Source organism: Aotus nancymaae, unplaced genomic scaffold, assembly GCF_030222135.1.
Source record: "Aotus nancymaae isolate 86718 unplaced genomic scaffold, 86718_ANA_hifiasm-v0.15.2.pri h1tg000001l, whole genome shotgun sequence".
Lineage (NCBI taxonomy): Eukaryota > Metazoa > Chordata > Mammalia > Primates > Aotidae > Aotus > Aotus nancymaae.
The window spans coordinates 7,984,618-7,996,631 of record NW_026988412.1 but is presented as its reverse complement, the minus strand read 5'-3'; the positions used below and the strand labels follow the sequence as shown (position 1 = coordinate 7,996,631).

At 53.5% G+C, this 12,014-nt stretch overlaps 1 protein-coding gene across 4 annotated transcripts in view; it reads right to left on the bottom strand.

Moving 5' to 3' along the window:
* The window catches only part of RRBP1 (ribosome binding protein 1), a 70,063-nt gene that overhangs the window by 26,864 nt on the left and 31,185 nt on the right, over positions 1-12,014 (bottom strand). For all 4 annotated transcript variants that reach the window (XM_012474770.3, XM_012474795.3, XM_012474787.3 and 1 more), the window contains exons 3-4: positions 3,455-3,603; positions 2,198-2,320 (exon numbers count right to left, since the gene is read on the bottom strand). In XM_012474770.3, coding sequence (XP_012330193.3) covers positions 2,198-2,320; positions 3,455-3,603 — 272 coding nt within the window. The remainder of the gene's footprint in view (positions 1-2,197; positions 2,321-3,454; positions 3,604-12,014) is intronic.

Below are 12,014 nucleotides of genomic sequence, written 5' to 3'. Positions count from 1 at the left end.
CCTGACCAGACAGGAGAAACCCCCCGTCTCTACTAAAACTACAAAATTAGCCAGGCATAGTGGCATATGCCTGTAATCCCAGCTACTCGGGAGACTGAGACAGGAGAATCACTTGAACCTGGGAGGCAGAGGTTACAGTGAGCTGAGATCGCACCACTGCACTCCTGGGTGACAAGAGTGAAACTCCATTGAAAGAAAGAAAGAAAAGAAAAAAAGAAAATAAAAGAAAAAGGAAAAGAAAATAAAGAGAGAGAGAAAGTGAGGAAGGAAGGAAGGAAGGAAGGAAGGAAGGAAGGAAGGAAGGAAAAAGAAAACAGAAAAAGAAAGAGAAAGAGAGAGAGAGAGAGAGGTAAACACATCAGCTCTCCTCACCCCAGGACGCTCGACGGAGAGCATAAGCACAGGGAAGAAAAACAGCCAAAAGCATTGACTACAAACATTTAACTATGTACAAGAGGAAGACAGAAAACACTCAGGAATGCTTCCAGGCTTCCCCTCAGCTGCGAGGTGGCCTCGGCCCTCAGTGGCCACTTGCTCACTGGCGGCCTGCTAGGCTGAGCCAGGCAAGGCCGCCAGAGCGCGTCTGCCCTGCCAGGTGCGAGGTCTGACAGGAGCCAGATGCAGTTAGGTGATGCCTAACTGTACCAATGACCTCTGTGCAGAACAGGACCATGGGAGGTCCAGAAGGTTCCTGAGGGAGGGAGACCAAATTGAGTCTTCCAGAATAAGAAGAGAATGTCCAGACCTCCAAGCAGGGAAGGGATTAGAGGCCAAGGGAACAGCAAGAGGAGAGCCCCAGAGGAGGCAAGAAAGGGTGCGGGGTGTCTGGGCACAGGCGAGGAAAAGGAACATGGTGGGGGGCTGAGCTGGGGCTCAGGGGGCAGCTTAGGTCTGAAGATTAGGGGCCACTGGCAGAGCTTGAAGGGAGTCCTCACAGATCAGCATTTGGGAACCCAAGAGGACCTCCTCAGGCTTAGGGAGGAGGGTGTGGGTGGGTGGGAGGCCACCCACTGTTAACCTTCTCCTCACCTGAGAGCCAAGGACGGTGGTCTCCGAGGAGGCTGGGTACTGAATGAGGACCACAGGCTGCCTTGAGCATGCAGCCAGGGAGACATTCTGCCACCCCAGCGGGGTTGGGGACAGCATCAAAGAGCAGCCATCTAAGGTGTGCCTTCTGGTCCTGCCCATCCCCTACCCAGTGAACTTCCCATCTGGCTCAGAGCTGTGACTGAATTTGCGACAAAAAGTAAGGCTGCCTTACTTCCAATTCTTTGTGCTCGAGCAGACGGAGGCACTGGAGGAAGGGCTGCAGCCCAGACACTGCTGGGGAGTCCACCATCCAGGCTGCCTCCCTGTGCCCGCTGCCTGGGATGGAGAAGGCAGGGAGGCGGGGAGAGGGTGAGAGCAAGCCTGTGGTGCTGCATGGGGCAAAAACGGCTTTTGACAAGGCCTGGTCAGCCCCAGGGGACCAGGGGACCCCTCACCTTACCCTTCCTCCAGGAAGGCTGGGGCACCAGAACCCACCCTCAGAAGCAGAGAGGCAGGGAGAGACCCTGAGGAATTCTGCAGGGGGAAGAGCAGCCCCTACGCGGTGCATCCCAACACAATCTCCACGACGCCGTCAGCCCCATCCCACGGCAGCACTGACCCACCGCCGACTGCTGTTCAGAGCGCAAATGCTGCCTGCCACGCCAGCCGCTAATACATGGGGCCGGGTTTCCCTGCACATCCCTCCTCTGACATCAGAAAAGGGAGAAGAGCAGCCCCTCCAGCCCCCTCCACACAAGGTTTCGCACAGTTCTTGAGAAAACAACCTTGAATCTACTGTGGCCCACCTTCCTTTCCAGGCACAACCCCTAGACAGCTGGCCTGTGACCGTGGGACCTGTCTCGTGAAAGCTAGGTCTGGTCCATCCCCATCACAAACTGATGCTGCTTAACTTCCAACCCCTCCCTACGTTCTTATAGCCACGAAGGAAGCCACCAGTCAGCAGAGCCACGAGCACTGCCAAAGGTAAGCTGCCAGCCCTCGGCTCTTTAGGCAGCAAATAAGCAGCAGTCCCTACTCAGTGGCCTGACAGTCCGCTACGTTCCAGGCAGGCCAGAGCATCTCAGAGCCGGGGATCCACCGTGGATGGGGTGGGGATCCTCAGAGGACGGGGGAGGACGAGCCATGCCTGAGCCCACTCGGGCTGTACCTTGTTGAGCTCTCTCAGTTTGCTCTTGGCGACGGCCGCATCTTCCTGCTCTGTGGCCAGCAGCTTTTCCTTCTCTTCCAGCTGGCGTTTCAGAATCGCCACAGGGTCACCTTTCTGAGTGGCCTAGAAGTACCCAGAGACGTGTTAACAGAGGGGACAGATAGATGGGACTTGGCTCATCCCCCGACCCCGGACAAGAGCAGAGGCCCGAGTGCTTGATGAAGTGGAGCAGGGGCTTCGAGTTAAGGTTCCACTGGGACTCCAGATACTTGTCGGGAAAGGTAGCCTGGCTGGGACCCCAGGCCCAGTGTGTGCGTCGGGACTGTCAAGACCAAAGGCTTTGGATCCCTGGAGTGGCGTTTAGGAGTGTGGTGTTGCCAGCTCCTCTGAGGGGCAGCTGGCCGCCATTTCTGGCCTGGAGCCTACCCAAGCCGGGCGTGCAGCCCATAGGCCTCTGGCTGCAGCATGGGGGCGGGTACACTGGAGACAGGGCCTGAGTAGGGCTGGGCCTCTCCCTGGTCATCTTGATTTCCTATGGCCACTCATACCCAGGAGAGCCCCCAGTGATGAGTGACGAGCTCCCAGCACCACTGAGACTGTACATGATGTGTATGGCCAGAAAGGGAGTGACCCACTGGCCTCAGGGCACACCCGAACATCTCTAACCACTAAATTCTGCAGCAAAGTTACTGTGAACTCTGACTCCACTGAAGGAATGTGCCATGCAGCACTTCTCTGGGACAGCTCTTGGCCAGAGGCATGGGACAGCTCGGAGCTCTCAGCCTCTGAACTTGCCCCTGGCAGGACGAGGGAAACCAGGGGTGCTTCTGGGCTGGGGAACCTCACAGGGCCCCACACAGTGTGTCCCTACACCTTCCTTTCTGCACCCTGAGCTCTGGCCACAAACTGGCTAGCTCCCAGCTCCCCAGAGCCCGACTCCAGCCCTGACCGTCTCAGTAGCTGGGCCACGGGTGGCTTGACAGAAGCCAAAGCACCTGCAAGCAATCCCTCGAGGTGGCAGAATTCTACCAGGAAAGAGAAGTGGAGAGTGTTTTATGAATGTTCTCTCTGTGGCGGGGCAGGCTGTGTGTGGCCATCCTGATGGGCATCTGGGGGCAGGGGGAGGCACGGGGCCCTAGAACCCAGGTAACCACTGCAACTCACTGGCCCCTGAGGGGGAGAGGCAGAGGGAAGGGCAAAACCGCCCTAGCCAGCTGCAGTGGCCTCTGAGGGTGGCTAGCGGGAGGGTGGGCCTACCTTGTGCCAGGTGTCCTGAATGATGCCAGCCTTCTCAGACAGGATCTCGATGAGCCGCTGGGCCTCGCCCTCGTTGAACACCATGCTCCCAACTGTGGAGACCAGCGTCTTGTAGGGGAGGTAGAGGGGGCCGTCGGCGTCTGGGGGCTCTGTGCAGTGAGAGGGAAGGAGCAGAGACTCAGGCCCAGATGCCATGACACACACGGCCACGAAGCCTGTCACACCAACAAGGTTCTGGTCACAGCCAAGAAGAGCTCTCCAAATGCCTGGGTGGGCAAGCTGAGCACGGCGAGTCTGCTCCCGTGTCTCCTGCTCTTTCAGGACACCGAGAAACTGACTCAACGATGGGTTCCTGCACCGTCCTAACTCGCCCATAGGAAGTCCCAGCCTAGAGTGGAAGCAGCACCCCTCTTTTTTTTTTTTTTTTTACCATCAAGATGACCTGGAATAAAATTAGACGAGGTGTACCTTTCCCAAAGGCTTTTCTCTCTTCTTTCTTTTCCCACAAATGCACTGGTCCCATTCTCAGCCTGCATGGCTCAGCAAGGTTCTCCCCAGTGGCCGTGACTGAGCCCCGTGGCTTTATGGAACCTGACTAAGTAGCAAATCCACTGTCCACCACACACAGACACCCAGAGCCACACTCCTGCGGCCATGGGAGGGGCACAGAAGGCAGGAGAGGCCGCTTCCTTCCACACATCAGTGCAAACCCTCTATTTCCAGCTCCCTGGATGAAGCTTAGGCAACGACAGGTTTCGGGATAGGAAAAGCTGGCTGGGTTCTCATAGAATAAGCTTGTCCACTCGCCAGTCCATGAGTGACTGCCTGGAGGACAGGGAGCCATCTGCCAACAACCAACCACCAACCGTCACTTCTGAAAAACTAAAACTGCAGACACCCGCCCCCCACCTCCCAGTTTTGCTCTCACTGGGGCTTGAACGCAGCCTTGGAAGCAAGAAAGGGTGAACCGGCCTGAGTGCCTGGACTCTTTCACAGCTGAATGACAGCACCAAAAAGGAGCCAAATCAGAGAGCAGACCAGCCTACAGCAGCCCCCTCAACTGAGCCCACCTTGGGAGGACAATGGAGAGGGCTGGTTTCCATAGCAACCCTCAATTCTCTGGCTTGTCACAATATTTTCACTTACTAGTCACAATATTTTCATTACAAGTCAAAGCATTTGGCACGATACCTTAATACGGGGAATGTGGGATGTGGGCGAGCTGGTTGCTATGAGCACCTTTATTTCATAAATTCTTATCCTGATGAATCTCAGGAGATTAAAAATAACCACATGACACCAAAGGCCTAAGAGCTCACGGGTGCCACAAAAACGGGTCCCAGCAGAAGCATGCCCCCTTCAACCTTCTTTTTACTGAAATACGTGTATGCATATTAAGTAATTTTAATGCACACACAAGAGAAAATTCTAACCCAAAAGCCAAAAGAAAATAAAAACACATGGCCGGGTGCAGTGACTCATGCCTGTAATCCCAGCAATTTGGGAGGCCGAGGCGGGTAGATCACGAAGTCAGAGATCGAGACCATTCTGGCCAACACGGTGACACCTTGTTGCTACTAAAAATACAAAAATTAGCCAGGCATGGTGGCGTGTGCCTGTAGTCCCAGCTACTCGAGAGGCTGAGGCAGGAGAATCACTTGAACCTCGGAGTCGGAAGCTGCAGTGAGCCGAGATTGCACCACTGAATTCCAGCCTGGTGACAGAGTGAGACTCTGTCTTAAAAAAAAAAGAGAGAAAGAAAAAGACCACGCACGGCTCACTCTCAGGAGAAACCCCCGTGTTAGTTCACATTTTGGTTCCCAGCCTTCCTGCCTTCCCCCGCTCAGCCTGCAAGCGCGTGTCTACTGCCAGCGCTTCCCCGGAGACGGAGGCCACTTGTTGCAAAGGCACCTCTGTAGTTACAGACGGGCAGGGCAGCTGCTTCAGCCTGCGTCTAGCTGCTGGCTGCACAGACATTTTCCCCTCCTGACTCAGAAAGGTCTCCTCCTGTGCCGTCTGATGCGCAGGGTGCCAACCACGTGTGGCTACTGGGCTCCTGCAACGTGGCTGGCGTGACTCAGGATGTGCTACGAGTGGGGAGTACACACAGGATTTAGAAGAGTTGATATAAAAATAAAATAATGCAGTATCTGTAATAATTTTATATACTGATTGTATGTTGAAATAATATTTCAGAGAAACTGAGTCAAATAAAATGTATCATTAACATTCAGTCCATTTGTTTCTTGCTTGCCTTTTTAATCGTGACCAACTAATAATATTTACATCACATCCATGGCTCACATGTGTGTGGCTCACACTTTCTCCTGGACAGGCTGGTCTATTCTTCAGAACCGGGGACCCCCAAAGTGCCCCCTGCTGAATTCCTGGCGGCCCCTGGTCCTACAGAGGTTCCAGAGTGACCCAAGAGCTCTGGCCTCTCTTGAACTCTCTCCTTAAAGACCACCTTTCCAGGGCCCACTGCCCCTACTGCACTGCTGGGTGGGGAACATCTGGATATGACAGCTGGAGAGCACTCGCTCTGCGACACCGCTTCGGGCACGGGGGTCATGGCCACATGCTCACCCCTGCAGGCGCGGTTCACAGAGTGCTCCCGAGAGCATTCTCAGAGTGCCAGTCTCATAAATCTTTATTAAAACTTTCTAATGCAATTCCATTTTATTAGGTATTTTAATATAAAAATAAAAACTTGTAACAAGGGAAACAAATGCAAAGCCGCGTCCAGCAAAACTGAACGCTTTCCTCTGCCCGTCCCTCACGGGCCCTCAGAAACTTCCACAGCCTTTGCCACACTCATACAAACACCACCTTTTAAATTAGAGAGCTGTAAGTTTACAAAACATTTTTCATTAAATCTTTTAGGTAAAAACTGTGCTGTCTCAATTGTCCCCAGATCAAGGCCAGCACAACTGAAAGAAAAAAGGAAGGCACTCGGAAGCAGAGGCAGATTTTCTGGGCCTCTCAGTGAGCTGCATTTAAATAATGTACTAACGAGAGCCTAAGGCGTGTCCAGCACATCACTCAGGGCTCCAGCAAATACTGGAAGATGCCAGTAATCTTCGGAATTGTGAAATCTTAAGGCACTAAACTAAGTCTGTCAGACTCAACACCTAGTCTGTGAAATCACAGAATTCAAAAGGCCCAGGGTGCAGTGAATTCTGGAACAGGTCGGCTCACTGAGAGCTTGCTCCTGTGGTTAATGCTTTGCCCATCTTGGTAGATTTGAAATACCAGGAAGGGACAGGCCAGGAGGCCTGGGGAGTGACCAGGGAGCAGGAGAGCCAAGAGTAGAGACACAGGCCAGTGTCTCACTTTGATGGCATAATTGACACCTTTGTCTGGCGGGGACACAGCAACACCCCAGGGGCCAGGTTCTGCATGAATGTGACGGGCACTGTGACAAATAACCACCCAGGCCTGGGCTCAGTGCTTCACCTCCAGGTGGTGGCTCCCATGGGGGAACCTAGGTCAGAACCCTCAGAGCCACATATCCGCCCAAGAGCCTGGAAGCAAGATTCTGAAGTGCCATCTTCTCACCTTTACTCTTGACAGCTAACTCAATCAAAAATAAATAAATGAATAAAACCACTGTCCAGATGAAGAAACACACCCCTGGGCCACATCCAGTCTGCAAGTCACTTCTGTCCTTGAGCAGTGGGGCATCAGGGTCAGAGCAAGGCCTCTGGGATCAGGTGGCCTGCAGTCAAATCACAGCTTAGCTTCTTCCTGTGTCCTTGGACAAGCAGCTTAACCTTCCTTTGCCTCTGTTTCCTTGCCTATGAAATGGGGATGATCACTGTTCCCCACCCCACAGTTTGGCTGCAAAGATTAAGTTGCAATATGCTTGGAACCATGCCTGGCGCAGGGTAACGCACGGCAAAATAAATCAGCATGGCCAGCCTTCAAGCAGCTCACAGCAGCTCAGATAACGCACCTTACACCCCAAATTTCAAAACGACTCCCTTCTTCGACCACGCTGGGAGGCTCAGGCACCTAAAATTAAACTCATCTGGCAAAGCACTTAGGGATCTCTCTCACTGTCAACTGTGGCATCCTTGCACGAGGCTTTTCTCTCTGTATAATCTCCAGGATCCCCCATGGCCAGCGCTCAGCCATAGAAGGAGGACCTCAGCCATAAGCAGCCTCACGAGATTTAGCGGCCAGTCCCCCACATCGGCTGCTGGAACACCCCTGCAGTGCGCACACCTGGCTCTCTCAGCCCACGGGGAGGGTGTTGGAACCACTCCAGGAACTGCCACCTGAGCCCCGGCAACAGCTGTGGTTAACGGGAAGGGATTTTCGCCTCGGCCCTGGGATGGGCCCCATAAAAGGCTCCAGCTCAGCTCCAGCTGCCGCTACAGGTGCCCAGCAGCCCTGTCCAGGGTTGGCAGGGCCAGGTGGTCTCTAGACACAAAGTATGTACCACCTGTGCACCTAGCAGTCCGTGAAATGCTGGGCTTGGAAAAGTAATTTCCAGGTTGGGCTGTGGCCAAGAGAGGCAGAGGACGCAGCACCATAAGACAGCAGAGTGACACAAGGGGAACCCAGGGAGCGACTGTGGCAGCAATGCCGAGAAAGGCTTTAAGGCAGGGTGCTTGGGCCAAGCACAGCTGGGTACAGAGATGGTGAGGGGCTTTGGGCCCTAGCGTGTCAGATTTGCACCCAAGGTTGGAGTAGATCCAAGTCTTCATAGGCCCCAGGAATCTGGATTGTATCCTGCAGGCAACAAGTGACGCCTAGAAAGGAACGTTGGAGTTTGAGAAAATGATTTCAGGATGCCCAGGGGGATAAGGCTGGAAGCAGGAAGACCAGCAGGCCTGGACCCTGGTCCCAAGAGCCCGAATCCCCGCCGGGTTCGAAGAGCCCAGGACCAGGGTCCAGGCCCGAGTATTCAGGAAGCTAGGCTGGTGGGAGGACGCCCAGGTGTCGACCCGGGGACTCTGTGGAAACTGAAACGGCGTGGACTTAAGGGCTGGGGGAAGAACTCCACTGGCAAAAACTCATTTCCTAAGGGACTGTGCAGATCAGTTCTGAGGACCCCTCCCTCAGACGCACAGATCTCAGTCTGAAGAGTTGCTGCCTCTGGGCCTGCATGGGGGGACTCCAGACCGTGCAGACCAGGGGACCCAGCATGGCTGCCCCTGTGGGAAGAAAGCCAGATCGCAATCTTGGGCTGCCTTCCATGCCCTGCAGCCCCCAATCACCCCAGCCAAACTCAGGCTCGCTGTAAGAAGGTGAAGACCCTCGGGCCCAGGAAGGGGCTCTCCCAAGCCTCCTGGAAGCCCAGCACCCCACAAGCAGTCATCAGCCTCTGCACACCAAGATTCAGAGGCCGAGGACAAGCTCCCCATTCCTGCTGACCCAAAGTCCGGAGGGTGTCTCTCTCTCAACCTGAGGAGCTGGCTCCCTTCAGGGTCCTGCCCTGAGGTGGGACGCAGGACACTCTCTAGGGAGGAGCTCCGGCCAACAGCACTGCTGGCCTCTCCCTAACCACTCGTTCCTGGACTGTGGACGTGAGGGCTCCTCCTGAGCCTGCGGGTGAAGTGAGCTTTATGACACCCCGAGGAAATGAAGACCTACCGAATGCTCCCGGAGGCAAACTGCGACTCCTGCTCTCACTCACTGCTCATCTGCCCACAGCTGAGGCAGACCCTGGGCAGCATACGAATATTGGACTCCAGGCCCAGCTCAGGCCACAGAGCCCAGCCTTGCCCAGGCGCTGGTCAGCTGCTCCTGAGTCCGAATGCCACGAACGGTCACATCTGCAGCTTTAAGAGCAATGGAGCTAAGTACAAATAATGTCAAGAACAACCTGACTTGGGGCCTTTTAATTAGTCCTTTTTCTTTGGTTGGAGAAAAAAGCCATCAGCTACCAACCTGGGGAGTTGGACATTTAATGGTATCTAACGGAATTAAAAATATCCTACAGATTGAAGGACTGTTTTCCTCTTTAAAGTTTTGGTTTTTCCTCTGAATTTCAACAAAACCAATTTTATACCTGGAGTTAAAACCCACATTACAGTATTTTTAAAAGAAAGACACTCCCTGGAGGACCTCTGGGCAAGGGCTTTCCCAGGGCACACAGGCTGGCCCAGGAGGATCCGGTCTAACGGCAATTAGGACTCTACCTAATGCCTGCAGAAAACAGTGGGGATTTTTAATCCTGGGCTGTCTGACCACAGCTGTCTGGGGGCAGTGACCGGAGTCCCAGCCTCGCCATGTTTTCAAGTGGTTGAAAAGAGATTCCTGGAAGAGTGTCATCTAGCAGCTTCTCACACTGATACTTGGCTCACTTCCCTAGGGGATGTTTTTGTTCTTCTTTAAAAAAAGAAGAAAAGAAAAAGTTGGGTTTGCAGAACTCACACAGAAAGTGAATAAAGGCTCAGAAGCCCCAGAGAGTTTTCTTCAGAGCTTCAGACCCTGAGAAACTGAGTGACGTTAAAAAAAAAAAAAAAAAAAAAGTATCTGACTTGATCTCTGTGCACACCTCTCTGTGCTCTGCCAGCGAGAAGGGCGCAAGGGCACCTGCCAGGCAGGGCCGGGGGGGGGGGGGGTCCTTGGGAGGGGCTGCCCACACATGCCGCTCTGCCATCTGCTGGTCACCTTCATGACTTCTGGAAAGTCTCAGCTCTGGTTTCTGCCTTTGTCCAAGAGGTAAAAATTCAAATCCACCTTAGAGAATTGCACAGGGGAAAAAGGCATGGAAAGCAGCCTCCTACACTGTACATCTGAACAAACACCAGGTTGGGAGCATGGTGGTATCATACCCGCTGTGCTACGCAGTGCCGGGCCTGGAGCACAGCAAGCCACACGCTGGGAGGACAGGCGGGGGTGGGTGGGTGAGGAGCCAGGAGCAAGGGGTATTCCCATCACCAAGTCAAATCATTTAGGATGAGGGCTCTGCTATGCTCTACACCTTGAATACTGTTTCCTAGAGGCTTGAAAACTCTTCCCCACACCCACTGACCTGTGACCCCTGCCCCATTAGATTGCGGAACGTGACTCTGGATTTTAGGTTGTATTTCCTATTGTGGAGGTAGAATGGGGGCTCAGCAAGACTGCACACCACAGGGAGCTCCTAGACCCTCCCATCAGGGCACTGCCAGGCTCCAGGATGTGGGACCTGCCTTTAACTTCCCACCTTGCCCAGTTCATGAATGCTTGCCATGCGCCTGTGTGCCAGGGCTGGGACAGGCACTGGCCTCCTGGAGGCCTCAGAAGAGCTGGCACTACCTTTCCTCACCCCAGGCCCCAGAAGGAGCAAGGCACTCCGTGCTGCTCCTCAGAGGATGCAGAGCTATCTTAAAACACCCAGAGGATGAGAGTTCCACCAGCTTTGGTACAAGGAGGGCCCGTTTATTTAACTTAGAGACAAATAATGGAGTTTTTGTTTCTTCTCCATAAAAAAAGAAAAAAGTTAGAGAAAAACTGTAAAATGCAGAAGGGTGAAAGGGAGATACTAACATTTACCCATAATCCTACCTCCCAAAGGTGGCCTTTTTCCCTCATGGACAACGTGGCCAGGATGGGCCTCTGAAATGCCTGTTTCTGCGTGTTTGCCACCTCACATAGTTGGGCTCTCCTGGGCCTTGACACAATGGTCCCTCTGGCCACAGAGTAAAACTGGCTTGCATCAGCAGGCTGGGGAAAGAAGGCCCCATAGAAAGCTGGCCCACAGCCAAGAGAGAAGTGCCATGACCCCAGGGGTACCCACCCCCTTCCATTAGGCTGAAAGGTCACAGGTCCTTGGGTGGGCTTTAGACTCCCCAACAGCGCAACAGGGACCCTGCATGCCTGCATCTCCCTGAGTGACATGCTGGCAGAGGCAAGGAGGCAACACCTGTTTCCACCTAGCAGCAACAGTGAGTGAAGCACACTCCAGTTAAAAGCACACTGCTCTGGCGCAGACAATAACTGTGGGGTCTCTAGAATGTACATGTGTCCTTCCTCAGTCTGAGCCCACACTGTAGGATCCAGACTCGATTCCAGGTGCTGGGTGGGACAGCTCTCCTGCCAATGTAACACCCAGATGGCAATTAGTACAAGATCACTGCAGCCCAGGGTGGGAGGCAAACAGCATAATCCTGCAAAGACTCAATCTGAGGATAAAAATAGATTTAAAAAAAAACCAACACCACTGCATACACATGCATCCTGTGCAAGAAACTTGGCTCTCCTAATAGACACTGTGCACACATGCTCAGTTAACTATCAGAGAACGAACCAGTTAAGGCCTGGACACGTGCGTCCAGCTGACAGTACCCCGAAGACAGGGAAGCTTCGGTTCTAGAGAAATTCCACTTCCAGAGGATGCCATCAGTTCCCTCCTCTCCAAACATTTATTAAAGAATTTGTGCCTTCCATTTCCGAAGGAAGAGGTTTTCCTCCTTATCCCACGTCTGAGTTTATAATGCTTCTCCCACCCCAAACTTCCTGAAGTTAGAATCATTTCCAGGGCAGCACAGCAGCATTGTGTCAGCAATGCTGAGTCAGAAACAATCATGTGGACCTCTCATCGTAAAGTGTGAAACATTTCTGG